Source organism: Artemia sp. Qi Xiang Cuo, chromosome 20, assembly GCF_049724085.1.
Source record: "Artemia sp. Qi Xiang Cuo chromosome 20, ASM4972408v1, whole genome shotgun sequence".
NCBI lineage: Eukaryota > Metazoa > Arthropoda > Branchiopoda > Anostraca > Artemiidae > Artemia > Artemia sp. Qi Xiang Cuo.
Window position 1 is genome coordinate 41,758,485 of NC_142813.1, and position 19,121 is coordinate 41,777,605.

Genomic DNA, 19,121 nt, shown 5'->3' on the forward strand with positions numbered 1-19,121 from the left:
TTTTAAAATGTCTCTAACTGTTTCGCCGAAATAATTCCATAAAGTGTCTAAAACGGTTTCGCCCAAATAACCCCTAAACGTAATTTCGGCGTGTTCTTTTTGTTTTTGGCATCCCTGCGCTGTCACATTTGAAATTTCTAGGAAACCCTTTCCCGCGTTAATCTCTTCATCTCTAAGATCAAAACATTCGCCCGGAGATAATTCCCCTTTCATGACAAATCAATCAACCTTGACATCATCTGTCAGACATTAATAAACTTCACCCGGAAACAATTCTCCTGGACGAACACCAAAGACATTAATCAACCTTGACCTCATCTATCAGACACTAATAAACTTCGCCCGGAAACAATTCTCCTGGATGAATACCAATTTCTTGGAAACGTGTTCTCCCTGGGGATTCCATGCCCATATATGGTGTGGGATCGGGACTGACAGCCGAGGTGTTCTCCTTAGGGACTGTACTCCCATATATGGACTCCCGTCAGCATTAAACTAAATTGTAGATAGCAGCAGGGGTGCCCGTCACGAGTTATAGGGTCCTCTCTACTGGCGCCCCCTTCATAGCAATGTCCCTTCCCCCATGAAAAGTTCCTTTATGGAAAGATCTTCCCAAATAGCCTCCGACCCCCCCACCCCCTACTACCAGAAAAAATTCCCTTTGAAAACGTCTGTATACTTCCTAATAACCCATACTATATGTTAACATTGGGAAAAGTTCATAACTTTCAGCCCTCCCCCCGGGGACTTCGGGGGATTAAGTCATCCTAAAGGACATACTTGTCATATTTTCAACCATGCTGAACAATATGGCTATCTCAAAATTTTGATCATTTGACTTTGGGAAACAAATGAGCGTGGTAGGGGGCCTAGTTGCCCTCCATTTTTTTTGTCACCTTAAAAGGGCACAAGAACTTTTAATTTCCGTTCCACTGAGTCCTCCCACAATATTCTAGGACTACTAGGTCGATAAGATCACCCCTGAAAAAAAAACAACACCAAAAAAAAAAATAAACACGCACCCGTGATGTTTCTTCTGGCAAGAAATTCTAAATTCCATATTTTTGTAGATAGGAGCTTGAGACCTCTATAGAAGGGTTCTCTGATACGCTGAATATGATGGTGTGATTTTCATTAAGATTCTATAACTTTTAGAGAGTCTTTCCCCCTTTTTTCGAAAATCAGCCAAATTTTCTCAGGCGCTTAACTTTTGATGGGTAGGACCACAGTTTGTATAATTATCCAGTAAGTTTACCGCAGATGATTTCTGGCTCTTCATTCTCGGTGCGAACAAAAAGCTCCTCCCACTTATTTGTGTACTTATTGTCCACTTATTGGTGAGCCGGCCTAGTGGTTTTGTCAGTACTTGTTCCGTAGGTGATCATTCTTTGTCTACCCGTGAAAAGATCTACTGTCGCTTATGTTTATAGGTTCTCTGGAGCACTTGCAACTCGGTCCGGATTTTTATAATGGGTGAGATAGGGAAAGATCATACTGCGAATTATATAAACTGTGGGTAGGACTAAACTTGATGAAAGTTGTATATTTGAATTCAGCATTGAAATCTTATTCTTTTGATGTATCTATTGGTATCAAAAACCCGTTTTCTAGAGTTTCGGTTACCATTGAGCCGGGTCGCTCCTTACTTACAGTTCGTTACCACGAACTGTTTGATAGGAAATTGACAGCACAAAGAATAAATATTGCAATAGGGAATTGTCGAATTTTAATCAATCCAGGTAGCTTAAATGAATTTCTCTTTTGTTTTGCGATCCTTGGCTGAATCAGCCTGAACCCATTAAAGGTCAGGTAGCCTGGACTCTTATAATTTAATTAAATTTATGATTTAGTTTAATCTTTTTTTAATCGATGTGAGTTTTTTGGTAATTTTGTTTTCTGTTTATTTGTTTTAATTATTTTTCGCTAATGACGGCTGTTGAACATGTAACCAAAATGTTCGAATAGATTGTGGACCTATGTTATTTACTCTCTTCGCAAATTCTCCTTTCTATTATCTTGTTACTATTATTTTTACTATTTCACTATTACTATTTAATATTACTATTACTTATTACTATTTACACATTACTATCTTCTCCTTTTTGGTATTGTATAGCATTCTGTCGGTGTCAACCCTCAAGGTCATATCTGACATTCTCACATTGCTTAGATAATTGCAAAAAAGTTTGCTATTTAGATGTTAAAGAGAAGATCAGCTGGGTAATGTAGGTCAAGAAAATCAGTCTGAAGAATCCTCGCCAGCGTTGCCAACGCGGTACAATTTAGAGGTCCTGGTACAATGCGATACATTTGAAAAATTTTTGGTACAATACAAATTTTATGGCACATTTTGGTTTTATTCGCTTTGTATACATGCAGTAAAATTTCTATATGTGACTTTTCTGGAATATAATTTAACAGAAAACAAGCAACATGAATTGCATCAAGCAATGAGAAAAGCTACAAGGAATGTAAGACTTAGGCCTACTTTTGCCCTAGAACTTTTTCTTAATTTTTAGCGAAATCAATTAAACATAACTGGCGGCGAGCGTCGCAAAGCGACGCGGGCGGCAAATTTTTAAAATACTGTTCAGATGGTACAAATTAATCTCTTTTGGTACAACTTTGGTTGGAAAACTCGTACAGTTTATCTCAAAGCGTTGGTAACGCTGATCCTCGCCCTCCTTTTGAATACAGCTTAGCATTAGCTTTTTTGCAATTATCTCTTTAATTGTGTTAAAATCAGATTCTGTCTTTAGAAATGACAGCTATGATTAGGTCACCCCTATAGCAAGATAAACTTGATTCCCCCTTAGAAATTGCCTATTTTAGCAACGTTTGTGTGAAGCTTTAATATATATTAAAATTAATTTAAAAAAGCTTTTTCCGCAAAACAAGTTTTTCAAAAAAAAGAAAAGAGCTCTATTAAACCAAATATGAGCGGAAATAAAGTCAAACATTCTTCCAAGCGTAATACTGCCACAAATCACCATCAATAAGTAAATGAAACCCAAAACCAGCTGAATATAGAATAAATAATCGAGTCAAACTCAAAACGAGCAAAAAATAACATGAGCAGTGCGGACAACGCCCATGCCTTCTCTAGACCAGAACATAATTTGCACTTTACTGAAAAAAAATATATTTTAAATGTTATCACTTTTTTGACTTTAATAAATACAAAAAATCTTGAAACTTAAAGGAATTAAAATCAGGATATTTATATTAAACTGACAATCCACGTTCATTGTTTTTTTAAGCCTAAAGTGTCCACAAATTGCTAATGACTGCTGTTAAAAAAAACTGAAACATTTTTCTCTTACTAAAGGACTAAAAAGTCAAATACTGGTCAAAATTCCAAATATTCGCTTTTTTTTCGGGAGAGGATCCAGGAGGCAGGCGGGCTGTGCCCATAATATTTTCTGGGGCCTTTTCTTTTTTTTCTTTTTTACTCTTTTTTAAATTAAACTTGTCAATTTGGTTCATTTCCGGCACCCTTGTCACATTGTCCCCCCCCCCCATGATTTTGTTCTAGATCCGCCTTTGTTTTTCACTGATGCTGAAAAAATAAATTCAGGTTGTTAGATGGATATTTGATTCATAACGTTGTAACAAAAGGAGCGCTATTTTAACTATATTTTGTGTTCAATAAAGGAAAAATAAGACTCTAGCCTTAAAAGGGGTGGTGACAACAAATTTATTTGTGGGGAATTCCGCTGTTTGTCTTAAGTTTAGGTTAATTGTTCGCTGGAGACTCTGTTCTTTCAGGTTCTTCATTCATTGAAGTTCTACTAGATTAGTTTAATATATCTATTATTTATAATATATTGCTTATTATTATATTTTTAGTATCAGGTTATTAATTATCTATTAATTACAATCTAATGCGTTTTCGTGTTGACTTTTTTGCTTCTATCTATTAATCTATTAATTACAATCTAATTTATTTTCGTACTAACTTGTTTTGTTTCTTAAATTGATTATTAGATCATTTATTATTTGTTAATTTCAATCTAATTTGTTTGAGCATTGATTTTTAAATTTGTTCTATACTTATAAAATAATCATTTTTTATTTGCCTATATTAACATCTTGATGGGAGTATGCATGTCTTTGAAATTAGATATTGTTTTTCCTTTTGTCAAGTCTTAGCAGGGTTCTGAAATTTTATTTATGAATCTACTTCACACTGGATTTTTTCCGTAGAAATTATAAGAAAGCTTAATTGGCCGAGAGTTTGATGTTTTGCACTAGTCGAAAACATATTAATGAATGAAAGAGATATGTCAATTAGAAATTGTAACGCTGATAAAAAAAATAATAAAAAAAATGTACATCCAGTCTGCAATAGACTCATAAAAATTCGTGCCTCCAAAATTATGGTCTGCTGAAGTACAACTTTTAAGCAGTTAAAAAATCAAATGACCTTATTCCTGAATAAAAAAGGCGATTTTTCAAATGAAAGTAATATCAAATTGAATACAAAATAGGGTATACATTAACTGAAGTAAAACAAAGGAATATTGACAGGAGACAAATATTAACGCTCATGTAAGCATGCTTTTAAATGATGTTAATTTTGTTTTAATAAGAAAACCGTGATTTTCGATATGCCTACTTCAGCCTACTTGCACTTTACTGAAAAAATATAAATGTTTTTACTTTTATAACTTTAATAAATCAAATAATATTAACATTTTTGATTGATAAATATCAGTATATGCGTATTAAACTGACAATGCACATTCATTTGTATTTTTTTCAGTAAAGTGCAAATTATGTTCTGGCCTTGGGAAGGCATAGGGGTTTTGAGCCCAACTCATGTTAATTTCTGTTCGTTTTGAGTTTGACTCGGTTATTTATTATAATTTCTGCTTGTTTTGGGTTTCATTTATTTTTCGATGCTGATTTGTGGTAGTTTCACGCTTGGTAGATTATTTGATTTTATTTTTGCTCATTTTTGGTCAAACTCTTGGCTACTTGAGTTTTCTTATGTTTTCTAGATAACAACTCGAGTATAGCCTAAAACAAATCTTGACAAAACAAGAAATAATATTTAAGTCCAAAGACATGCGTACTCACCCCGAAGGGGATGATATGAATAAACCCCTCTATTGTACAGTGTTCTTGAAAAACTCCAAAAGTGATGGCCTATTATTTTGTGATTTTATCCCCTACTCATAGCAAAAATCTTCAGACCCCTAACTCCCACATGAGGTTGGACGACAGGAAAGCATTTTATTCTCTGTGCATCAGTAGAGTGCTAAGTTATACTTTGCTTGGGGCCCTAGGCATTCCCATGCTATTCTGAGGGTTTATGTTCCTTCCTATGCTATTCTGAGGGTTTATGTTCCTTCCTATGTTAATCTAAGAGCTTACGTTCCTTTCTGTGATCTTCTAAGGGTCTATACTCCTTCCTGTACTATTCTAGGCCTCTACGTTTCTTTCTATTCTATTCTGGGCCTTTACGTTCCTTCCTGTGCTCTTCTGAGGGTCTATGCTCCTTCCTGTACTATTCTAGGTATTTATGTTCCTTTCTAGGCTACTCTAAGGGTTTGCGTTCCTTCCTTTGCTATTCTGTGCCTTTAATTTCCTTCATATGCTATTCTCCGGGTCTACGTTCCTTTCTATGTTATTCTGAGCCTTTACGTTCCTTTCTGGGCTCTTCTAAGGGTTTATGTTCCTCTCTGTTTTATTCTCAGCCTTTATGGTCCTTCCAATGCTATTCTCTGCCTTTATGTTTCTTCCTATTCTATTCTCGGCCTTTATGTTCCTTCCTGTGCTATTCTGGGCCTTTATGTTTCTTCCTATGCTATTCTCGGCCTTTATATTCCTTCCTATGCTATTCTGGGTCTTTATGTTCCTTCCTATGCTATTCTAAGGGTTTATGTTCCTTCCTATGCTATTCTAAGAGTTTATGTTCCCTCCCATACTATTCTAAGGGTTTATGTTCCCTCCCATGCTAATCTAAGGGTTTATGTTCCCTCCCATGCTATTTTAAGGGTTTATGTTCCTGTCTATGCTATTCTAGGAGTTTATGTTCCTTCCGGTGTTATTTGGGGAGATTACGTTCCTTGGCACCTTTCCAGAGCATGTACTTGACGATGGAGAAAAAGGGTTAAAGTGATTAGCAATTACCAGCGGGGATTCCCCGCTGTTTTTTTTAAATCGAAAACTAGAGATTGTCACATTGCGTATTTAGGAATGCTTTTGTAGGGAAAGCTGTGAATCACCCATGTGTTATCCACAGTTCCATTTTATGAAGTCTGTGCTATCAAGAGTGGTTTCTGATTTTTTTTGGAGAATTGCCTTTAGCCAACAATAGTTTGATATGAATGTGTCGGCAGATAGGATTTGCGAATTTGATCCTATTAAGCTGGGGAAAAAAAGAAAAGGGTTTAGTGTTTGCGAATGCTTCGATGTGTTGTCAATTTAAAATAGTTTAGAAATAAAAAATTTTAACAAGAAATGGCTGAAAAGTGTTTTGGGGGAGATGGGTTGATTGTGTTCTGTATAATACACAAGTGGTGTTTGAACAGTGTTGTCAATTCAAAATAGAGTTTAACGTTATAGTATACTAAAAAGTTGATACTAAGAGAGATGTAGATGGCAAGAAAAGAATTTTAATAATGAAATTCAGAACAAACCTTAGAAATCCTTGCAAATCAAGTAGTAAGGTGTATGTGAGAACGAACCATCAAGGATCATAAGCACCAACGACCCTAACCAGCAGAGACATCAACCCCCCAAAGGTCCCTTACCCTCAAACTCGAAGGGTGCCCCCTCCCTCCAAATTTTTGCCCCGCCCCCCTCCCCATTTTTTTTATTTTTTTGTAACATGATATATTTTCAACTTTTTTTTTTACATGTCTTCGAATAAGATGAAACAAACTTAAATTCAGTAGTGTTTTGTCGTGGTTTACCTTGTCACAGTTACATTCTCTTAATTTTTCAAAGTTCATTTTGAATTTCTTTCGTTGAAATGCAAGAGTTGGAATATTTCAGTAGTGTTTTGTTGTGGTTTACCTTGTCACACATACATTCTTTTGATTTTTCAAAGTTCATTTTGGATTTCTTTCGTTGAAATCCAAGAGTTGGAATATTTTAGTAGTGTTTTGTTGTGCTTTACCTTGTCACAGTTACATTCTCTTGATTTTTCAAAGTTCATTTTGAATTTCTTTCCTGAAATGCAAGAGTTGGAATATTTCAGTAGTGTTTTGTCATGGTTTACCTTGTCACAGTTACATTCTTATAGTTTTTCAAAGTTCATTTTGAATTTCTTTCGTTGAAATGCAAAAGTTGGAATATTTCAGTAGTGTCTTGTTGTGCTTTACCTTGTCACAGTTACATTCTTTTGATTTTTCAAAGTTCATTTTGGATTTCTTTCGTTGAAATGCAAGAGTTGGAATATTTCAGTAGTGTTTTGTTGTGCTTTACCTTGTCACAGTTACATTCTCTTGATTTTTCAAAGGTCATTTTGAATTTCTTTCTTTGAAATGCAAGAGTTGGAATATTTCAGTAGTGTTTTGTTGTGGTTTACTATGTCACAGTTACATTTTCTTGATTTTTCAAAGTTCATTTTGAATTTCTTTCATGAAATACAAGAGTTGGAATATTTCAATAGTGTTTTATCGTGGTTTACCTTTTCACAATTACATTCTCTTGATTTTTCAAAGTTAATTTTTGATTTCTTTCGATTAAATGCAAGAGCTAGAATATTTCAGTAGTGTTTTGTTGTGGTTTACCTTGTCACAGTTACATTCTCTTGATTTTTCAAAAGTTCTTTTTTGATTTCTGTCGTTGAAATTAAAGAGTTGGAATATTTAAGTAGTGTCTTGTTATGGTTTACCTTGTCATAGTTACATTCTCTTGATTTTTCAAAGTTCGTTTTGGATTTCTTTCCTTGAAATGCAAGAGTTGGAATACCATTTTTCGTTAAGTGTCAGAGTGAATGAATTCATTATCAACACCCTTTGTCAGATACATCAAATAAAATTGACAAAATCTAATTTTCAGAATGAATAAATTCATTATCAACATCCTTTGTCGAATATGTAAGATAAAATTGACAAAATCTAAGAATTAGAGTGAATATTTTTTTATCAAAATCCTTTTCAACACAAATCGAAAAAAATTGATAAAATATAATTGTAGAAGTGAATAAATATTTATATGAACATCCTTTGTCAGATACATCAAATAAAATTGACAAAAGCTAAATTTAAGAACGAATAAATGCTATAACAATATCTTTTATCGGATATGTCGGATAAAATTGACAAAATCTAAGTATCAGAGTGACTAAATTCTATATCAACATCCTTTTCTCGGATACATAGGATAACATTGACAGAATCTAAGTGTCAGTGTGAATAAATTTTTTTATCAACATCCTTTGTCAGATACATCAAATAAAATTGACAAAATCAAAATTTCAGAAGGAATAAATTCACTATCAACATCATTTTTTCAGATATGTCGGATAAAATTGACAAAATCTAAGCATCAGAGTGATTAAATTCTATTTCAACATCCTTTTCTCGGATACATAGGATAAAATTGACAGAATATAAGTGTCAGTGTAAATAAATTTTTTTATCAACATCCTTTGCCAGATACATCGACAAAAATTGACAATATCTAGTTGTCAGAATGTATAGATTTTTTTTATCAACATCATTTGTCAGATACATAAAATAGAATTGACAAAATCTAAATTTCAGAATGAATAAATTCATTATCAACATCCTTTGTCGGTTATGTCGGATAAAATTGACAAAATCTAAGTATCAGAGTGACTGAATTCTATATCAACATCCTTTTCTCGGATACATAGGATAAAATTGACAGAATCTAAGTGTCAGTGTGAATAAATTTTTTATCAACGTCCTCTGTCAGATACATCAAATAAAATTGACCTAATCTAAATTTTTAGAATGAGTAAATTCATTATCAACATCCTTTGTCGGATTTGTCGGATAAAATTGACAAAATATAAGTGTCAGAGTGAATAAATTTTTTTTCATCAACATCCTTTTGTCAGACACATCAAATAAAATTGACAAAATCTAAATTTCAGAATGAATAAATGCTTTAACAACATCCTTTATCTAATATTTCTGATAAAATTGATAAAATCTAAATTTCATAATGAATAAATTCTAAATAAACATCCTTTGTCGTATATATCGGATAAAATTGACAAAATATAAGTGTCAGAGTGAATAAATTTTTTTTTATCAACATCTTTTTCTCGGATAATTAGGATAAAATTGACAAATTCTAAGTGTTAGAGTGAATAATTTTTTTTATCAACATCCTTTGGCAGATACATCGGATAATATTGACAAAATCTAAATTTCAGAATGAATAAATTCATTATCAAAATCCTTTGTCGGATATGTCGGATAAAATTAACAAAATCTAAGTATCAGAGTGGCTAAATTATATATCATCATCCTTTTCTCGGATACATAGGATAAAATTGACAAAATCTAAGTGTCAGTGTGAATAAATTTTTTTTATCAGCATCCTTTGCGAGATACATAAAATAAAATTGACAAAATCTAAATTTCAGAATGAATAAATTCATTTTCAACATCCTTTGTCGGATATGTCGGATAAAATTGACAAAATATAAGTGTCAGAGTGAATTAAATTTTCTTATCACCATGCTTTTGTCAGACACATCAAATAAAATTGACAAAGTCTAAATTTAACAATGAGTAAATGCTTGAAAAACATCCTTTATCGGATATATCAGGTAAAATTTAATATATCTAAATTCCATAAAAAAAAGTTCCGTATCAACATCCTTTTTCAGATACATCGGATGAACTTGGCAAAATATCAGTGTCAGAGGGAATAACTTTTTTTTTCAACATCCTTTGGCAGCTACATCGGATAAAATTTACAAAATAAAAGTATCAGAGTGACTAAAATATATGAATATCCTTTTCTCGGATATTTAGGATAAAATTGACAAATTATAAGTGTCAGAGTGAATAAATTTTTTTTTATCAACATCCTTTGGCAGATACATCGGATAAAATTGACAAAATCTAAATTTCAGAATTAATAAATTAATTATAAACATTCTTTGTCAGATACATTGGATAAAATTGACAAAATCTAAGTACCAGTGTGAATATATTTTTTTTATCAACATCCTTTTGTCAGACACATCAAATAAAATTTATAAGACGTAAATTTCAGAATGAATAAATTCTACATCAACATCTTTTGTCGGATATGTCGGATAAAGTTGACAAGATATAAGTTTCTGAGACACAAAATTGTTTTTATTAACATCCATTGGCAAACATATTAGATAAAAGTGACGAATTGTAATACCCAGAGGTACTAAATTCTATAGCAAACTTATTTTATCGAATATATATGACAAAATGGACAAATTCGAAGTGTTAGAGCGAATAAATTTTTTTTTATCAACATCCTTTGGCAAACATACCAGATAAAGTTGAAAAAGTCTACATTTCAGAATGGATAAATTAGGTATCACAATCCTGTGTCGGATATGTCGGATAAAATTGACAAAATATAAGTGTCAGAGTGAATAAATTTTTTTTATCAACATCATTTGTCAGATACATCAAATAAAATTGACAAAATCTAAATTTGAGAATGAATAAATGTTTTAAAAACATCCTTTATCGGATATATCGGATAAAATTGACATAATCTGAATATCAGAGTGACTGAATTCTATATCAACATCCTTTTCTCAGATACATAGGATAAAATTGACAAATTCTAAGTGTTAGAGTGAATAAATTTTTTATCAACATCCTTTGGCAGATACATCGGATAAAATTGACAAAATCTAAATTTCAGAATGAATAAATTCATTATCAACATCCTTTGTCGGATATGTCGGATAACATTGACAAAATCTAAGTATCAGAGTGAATATTTTTTTTAACAACATCCTTTGTCAGATACATCGAATAAAATTGATAAAATATAAGTGCCAGAGTGAATAAATTTTTTTTATCAACATCTTATGTCAGATACATCAAATAAAATTGACAAAATCTAAATTTAAGAATGAATAAATGCTTTAAAAACATCCTTTATCGAATATGTCGGATAAAATTGACAAAATATAAGTATAAGAGTGACTAAATTCTATATCAACATCCTTTTCTCGGATATCTCGGATCCTTTTCTTTTCTAGATTTTGTCAATTTTATTTGATGTATCTGACAAATGATGTTGATAAAAAAAAAATTTATTCACTCTGACACTTATATTTTGTCAATTTTATCTGACACTTCCGATAAAGGGTGTTGATGATGAATTTATTCATTCTGAAATTTGGATTTTGTCTAATTTATCCGGTGTGTCTGCCAAAGGATGTTGATAAAAAAAAAATCTATTCACTCTAACACTTAGAATTTGTCAATTTTATCCTATTTATCCGAGAAAAAGATGTTGATATAGAATTTAGTCACTCTGATGCTTACATTTCGTCAATTTTATCCTATGTATCTGACAAAGGATGTTAATAAAAACAATTTATTCACTCTGATACTTATATTTTGTCAATTTTATCCGACATATCTGACAAAGGATGTTGATATAGAATTTATTCATTCTGAAATTTAGATCTTATCAATTTTATTTGATGTGTCTGACAAAAGGATGTTGATAAAAAAAATTTATTCACACTGGCACTTAGATTTTGTCAATTTTATCCTATTTATCTGACAAAGGATTTTGATAATGAATTTATAAAGTCAGAAATTTAGATTTTGTTAATTTTCTCTGATGCATCTTCTAAAGAATCTTGTTACGAAAATTTGATTGATCTAAAACTTATGATTCGTCAATTTTTTTCTCTTTATCCTAGAAAATGGTATCGATATAGATTTTATCCACTCTGATCCTCAGATTTTGTCAATTTTATCCGATGTAGCTGCCAAAGGATGTTGATAAAAAAAATTATTCACTCTGACACTTACTTTTTGTCAATTTTATCCAAATCCGGCAAAGAATGTTGATAATGAATTTACTCATTCTGAAATTTAGATTTTGTCAATTTTATTTGATGTATCTGACAAAGGATGCTGATAAAAAAAATTATTCACTCTGACACTTATATTTTATGAATTTTATTCGATGTATCTGGCAAAGGATGTCGATAAAAAAATTTATTTACACTGACACTTAGATTCTGTCAATTTTATCCTATGTATCCGAGAAAAGGATGTTGATATAGAATTTAATCGGTCTGATACTTAGCTTTTGTCAATTTTATCCGACATATCCGACAAAATGATGTTGATAATGAATTTATTCATTCTGAAATTTAGATTTTGTAAATTTTATTTTATGTTTCTGACAAATGATCCTTATAAAAAAAAATTATTCACACTGACACTTAGATTCTGTCAATTTTATCCTATGTATCCGAGAAAAGGATGTTTATATAGAATTTCATCACTCTGATACTTAGATTTTGTCAATTTTATCCGACATATCTGATAAAAGATGTTGTTAAAGCATCTGACAAAGGATAAGGATGTTGATAGAAATATTTATTCACTTTTACACTTATATTTTATCAATTTTATTCGATGTATCTGGCAAAGGATGTTGATAAAAAACAATCACTCTGATACTTAGATTTTATCAATTTTATCCGACATATCCGACAAAGGATGTTGATAATGAATTTATTCATTCTGAAATTTAGATTTTGTCAATTATATTTGATGTATCTGACAAAGGATGTTGATAATGAATTTATTCACTCTGACACTTAACGAAAAATGGTATTCCAACTCTTGCATTTCAAGGAAAGAAATCCAAAATGAACTTTGAAAAATCAAGAAAATGTAACTGTGACAAGGTAAACCATAACAAAACACTACTGAAATATTCCAACTCTTGGATTTCAAGGAAAGAAATCCAAAAATGAACTTTTGAAAGAAATCAAGAGAATGTAACTGAGACAAGGTAAAGCACAACAAAACACTACTGAAATATTCCAACTCTTGAATTTCAAGGAAAGAAATCCAAATTGAACTTTGAAAAATCAAGAGAATGTAATTGTGACAAGGTAAACCCCGACAAAACACTATTGAAATATTCCAACTCTTGTATATCATGAAAGAAATTCAAAATGAATTTTGAAAAATCCTGAGAATGTAACTGTGACATGGTAAACCATGACAAAACACTACTGAAATATTCCAACTCTTGCATTTCACGAATAAAATTCAAAATGAACTTTGAAAAATCCAGTGAATGTAACAGTGACCAGGTTAACCACGACAAAACACTACTGAAATATTCCAACTCTTACATTTAAACGAAAGAAATCCAAAATGTACTTTGAAAAATCAAGAGAATGTAAGTGTGAAAAGGTAAACCACAACAAAACACAACTGAAATATTCCAACTCTTGCATTTCAACGAAAGAAATTCAAAATGAACTTTGAAAAACCAAGATAATGTAACTGTGACATGGTAAACCACGACAATACACTACTGAAATATTCCAACTCTTGCATTTCACGACAGAAATTTAAAATGAACTTTGAAAAATCAAGAGAATGTAACTGTGATATGGTAAAGCATAACAAAACACTACTGAAATATTCCAACTCTTGCATTTAAACAAAAGAAATTCGAAATGAACTTTGAAAAATTAAGAGAATGTAACTGTGACAAGGTAAACCACGACAAAACACTACTGAATTTAAGTTTGTTTCATCTCATTCGAAGACATGTAAAAAAAAGTGAAAAAAATATATTATGTTAAAATAAAAATGGGGGGGGGCAAAAAGTTGGAGGGAGGGGGTACCCTCCGTCCAAAAAGTTTGGGGGTAAGGGATCTTTGGGGGGTTGATGTCTCTGGTGGTTAGGGTCGTTGTTGCTTATGATCCTTGATGGTTCGTACTCACATAAACCTTACTACTTGATTTGCAAGGATTTCTAAGGTTTGTTCTGAATTTCATTATTAAAATTCTTTTCTTGCCATCTACATCTCTCTTAGTATCAACTTTTTAGTATACTATAACGTTAAACTCTATTTTGAATTGACAACACTGTTCAAACACCACTTGTGTATTATACAGAGCACAATCAACCCATCTCCCCCAAAACACTTTTCAGCCATTTCTTGTTAAAATTTTTTATTTCTAAACTATTTTAAATTGACAACACATCGAAGTATTCGCAAACGCTAAACCCTTTTCTTTTGTTCCCCACCTTAATAGGATCAAATTCGCAAATCCTATCTGCCGACACATTCATATCAAACTATTGTTGGCTAAAGGCATTTGTCCAAAACAAATCAGAAACCACTCTTGATAGCACAGACTTCAAAATGGAACTGTAGATAACACATGGGTGATTGACAGCTTTCCCTACAAAAGCATTCCTAAATACGCAGTTTGACAATCTCTAGTTTTCGATTTAAAAAAAAAAACCTGTGGGGAATCCCCGCTCGTAATTGCTAATCACTTTAACCCTTTTTCTCCATCGTCAAGTACATGCTCTGGAAAGGTGCCAAGGAACGTAATCTCCCCAAATAACACCGGAAGGAACATAAACTCCTAGAATAGCATTGGAAGGAACATAAACCCTTAGAATAGCATGGGAGGGAACATAAACCCTTAGAATAGCATGGGAGGGAACATAAACCCTTAGAATAGCATGGGAGGGAACATAAACCCTCAGAATAGCATGGGAATTCCTAGGACCCCAAGCAAAGTATAACTTAGCACTCTACTTGCATCTCCCATTAGCTGAAGTAGACATTTTGACACGCTTGGTAGATTATTTGTTTTTATTTTTGCTCATTTTTGGTTTTATGCAGTTCCTTACTTTTCTTTTAAAAACCTATTTTGTGGAAAAAGTTTTTTTTAGTTAATTTCTGTTCGTTTTATATTGACATAGTCTTTTCAGGGAAAAAGAAAATAATTCTTTAAATATTTTAGTTTTTTTAAGACTTTATAGTTTGGCCTGCTATTTTTGTATGCCAATACAAATTTATATTTGTATGCCGGAGAAAAATTTTCATAAATTTTTAACAACATACACCCTTTTAAAAATCTGGACACAAATAGTAATGTTTAATATAGTTTCATACCTCCTCTAGTTGACCTGAAATAGAAAACTTGATACCATTCGCAAAAAAAAATCTGTTTACTTTCTTTGATAGCTTGGATACGCTTACGCTCTTTTGATATGGTTAAATTTTAAGAGTAGAAGTAGCCCCAAAAGTTTGACAATAATACCCTCAGTCGTTCTTGGGATACTGCTGAGATGCCTTATTGGGAATTAGCAATAACACACTGCATTTTGATTTAATCTTAAATCAAGATTTAGTTTTTAAACATAATGGGCAAATGGGAAGGTGGGCATGGGACGGGGACTAGTTGCCCTCCAATCACTTTCGACTATTAAAAAAGGCATTAGCCCTTTATATTTTCAATCGAATGAGGTCTTTTTTCGAAGTTCCTAAGACAACTCCTTCGATACGAAGGGCCCTAGTCTAAACAAAAAAAAAAGAAAACAATAATAATACATTGTACCCACATCGATCTTTAATATGAAAGTGTCAAGCCTTCCAATCACTTTCGACTATTAAAATGGGCACTAGCCCTTTCAATTTCCAATCAAATGAGCCCTTTTTAAGTTTCTACGACCACGCTTTCTGTAAAGACCTTATATAGCATAAATTAGGCCCCAGGCCATAAATTACAGCCCTTGCCCGGAGGGCTGTGAGGGAGTTGTAATCCTCAAAGACCTAATTTCTAGAACTTTCAACTACGTTAAACAAAACGGCTATCTTAAAATTTTGATTGGATGTGTTTGGAGAAATGGTGGTCGTGAGAAGGGCGCAAGTTGCTCTCCAATCACTTTCAACTATTAAAAAAGGCATTAGCCTTTTCAATCTCTAATCGAATGAACCCTTTTGTAGTTTCTACGACAACGCTTTCAATAAAAACCTTTTATGCACCCACGGCATACCTTATAACCCTTGCCCTGAGGGCTGGGAGGGGGGTTGTTATTCTCAAAGACCTAGTTTCCAGAACTTTTAACTGGTTTGAAGAAAATGACCATCCCAAAATTTTGAGTGGATGGGTTTGGGGAAATTGTGGGTATGATAGGGGGGTTAGTTGCCCTCCAATCACTCCCGACTATTAAAAAGGCGACTAGCTCTTTCAATTTCCAATCGAATGAGCCCTTATTGAAGTTTCTGCGACAACACCTTCTGTAAAAACCTTATATGCCCCAGGGCACAACTTACAACCCTTGCCCTGAGGGCTGTGAGGGGGTTGTCATCCTCAAAGACATAATTTCCAGACTTTTTAAATACGTCGAACAAAATGGCTATCTCAAAATCAATGTGATTGGGGAAATGGTAGATGTAAGAAAGGTGTTAGTTATCCTCCAATCACTTTCGACTATTAAAAAGGGCACAAGCCCTCCTAATTTCCAATCGAAAGGGCCCTTTTAGAAGTTTCTACAGCATCACTATCTATAAAAACCTTACATGCCCCCAGGGCATGACTTACAACCCTTTCCCCGAGAGCTCTGAGGGTGTTATCATCCTCAAACACCTAATTTCTGAAACTTTTAACTACGTTGAGCAAAATGGCTATCTAAAAATATTGATTTGATGTGTTTGGGGAAAAGGTGGGTGTGAGAGGGGTGTTAGTTGACCTCAAATCACTTTCAACTTTTAAAAAGGGCACTAACCCTATGAATTTCCAATCGAATGAGCTATTTTTCAAGTTTCTACGACAAAGCTTTCAATAAAAACCTTATATGCCCCCAGGGCATAGCTTACAACCCTTACCCTGAGGGCTGTGGGGGGAGTTTCATCCTCTTAGATATAATGTCCGGACCTTTAACTACTTTGAACAAAAAGGATATATCTAAATTTTGATTGGATGTGTTTGGATAAATGGTGGGCGTGGAAGGGGTTTTAGTTGCCTTCCAATCACTTTCGACTATTAAAAAGAGCACTAGCTGTTTCAATTTCTAATCAAATGAGCCCTTTTTGACGTTTCTACAACAACACTTTCTTTAAAAAGCCTTATATTGCCGAAGGGCATAACTTAAAACCCTCGCCCTTAGGGCTGTAGGGGGTGGGTTGTCATCCTCAAAGACCTAATTTACAGAACTTTAAACTACGTTCAACAAAATGGCTATCTCAAAATTTTGATTGGATGTGTTTGGGGGAAAGGTGGGTTTGAGAGCATGGGCGTAGGGAGGGGGGGAGCAGCTGGCCCCCCCCCCCTGGACCTTCAAATTTACATTAGATATGGCTGAAAAAGCAGGTGGTTTGGAAAAAGCAGTTGATAAAACTCCATCCCACTATCGACTGCCCCCCCTAGACAATATGCTGCCTACGCCCATGCTTGACAGGGGGGTTAGTTGCCCTCCAATTACTCTTGACTATTAAAAAGGGCACTAGCCCTTTGAATTTCCAATCGAACGAGCCGTTTTTGAAGTTTCTACGACAACGCTTTCTATAAAACCCTTATAAGTCCCCAGGGCATAACTTACAACCCTTTCCCTGAGGGCTGTGGGGGAAAGTCCTCCTCAAAAATATAATTTCTATCTGGAAATCAACTACGCTGAACAAAATGGCTATCTCAAAATTTTTATTGGATGTGTTTGGGGAAATTGTGGGCGTGGAAGGGGTGTTAGTTGCCTCCCAATCACTTTCGTCTATTAAAAAGGGCGCAAGCCACTCCAATTTCCAATCGAATGAGCCCTTTTTGAAGTTTCTACGACAACTCTTTCGATACGAAGTGCCCTGGTCTAAGACCAAGATACCAAAAAAACACACAAAAAAAATAATACATTGTGCCAGCATCGTTCTTTACTTAGGCAGCGCTATTGCGCTGCCTATGAAACGTAAATTGACATCAAAACCTCCAAAATCTCAATAAAACAGAACGTAAAATGTCCACTAATATTTGATATAAAAAACTCGTATCGATATATGTTTCCACTATTCTAGAGAGGATGAAGGGTAAAATCATGACACATATACTTGTTTTATTTTTTGTTTTACCTGCGTAACGAGACTCAATTTTCATTTCACTTCACTGAATTTTCATTTCACTTTATTTGAAATAGCAAGTTTTTCATTATTTCATTTCGTTTGCCCCTTTGCACGACATTTAAGCCAAAGAGAAATAGAGACTTAACTTGTAAAAATACTGTGATTTAAAAACTTGATTTTCTTTTTACTTGAATAAACCTCTTACAAAAGAACCAACTACGTTTTAAGTTGTTTTATTGGCTAAAAATTTGACATAGTAACACTTCTTCATTGGTAATTCGATCACCTATATCAACACCCAGGGCTGCCACCACAACGAAATAAAAATCACCAGTTTTTCACCAAGAAAATCACCAAAAATTGCCGGTGGTGGTAAGCCTGTCACCACCAATTGCTACTCAACAGTAAGTGTTAAATGTTGCAACTGGCAAAAAACGCATGTCTGTGTGACTTCTGTATCTTACGTACGCTTAAGTAATGATGCAATTGGAAAAAAAAAATAATAAAAAAATGTGACGGTTGATGCAAAAAAATCAACGAATGGAATTTAAGCACTGTTTTTTTTTTTCTCTGTATAAGTTTGTTCTTTATTCTTTTTTAGACGCATTTTATTTTAAGGTATAGATTCCTTGATTCTCGATGGCCTGGAAGGAGCTTATCTGCGGTTGCTCGAAAGGTTCTCATGGATCAGTTTATTTTGGCTCCACCTCATCTTTGCGGATTCTATACAAGTAAGTATGAAAGTAGAAATGCCAGTTTTTAGAGTTTTGGTTACTACTAGAAATAACAGATCTTTACTTACCATTCATTATCATGAGCGGGATGAAAAAAGTATAACGACTCTAATATATAGGTAGCTAAACTGAGAAACAGAGCCACAACTTGTAGGAAAATCTTGTGACTCGAAAACTATTGTTGGGTCAAATTTTCACGCAAGAGAACCAATGAGGTGAAATTTAACTTTTCGTTCTTTTTACTCCTTTAAAATTCCACACAGGAGGTTTTAAAACCAATCAGGTTTTTAAAAGGTGGGTTATTTATCTCTACAGAAATAAGGAATAATGTT

At 33.3% G+C, this 19,121-nt stretch overlaps 1 protein-coding gene across 2 annotated transcripts in view; it reads left to right on the plus strand.

Moving 5' to 3' along the window:
* LOC148940217 (mpv17-like protein) overlaps positions 1-19,121 on the plus strand; it is a 99,053-nt gene that overhangs the window by 70,316 nt on the left and 9,616 nt on the right. For both annotated transcript variants that reach the window (XM_089105955.1, XM_089105953.1), the window contains exon 3: positions 18,674-18,786. In XM_089105955.1, coding sequence (XP_088962081.1) covers positions 18,674-18,786 — 113 coding nt within the window. The remainder of the gene's footprint in view (positions 1-18,673; positions 18,787-19,121) is intronic.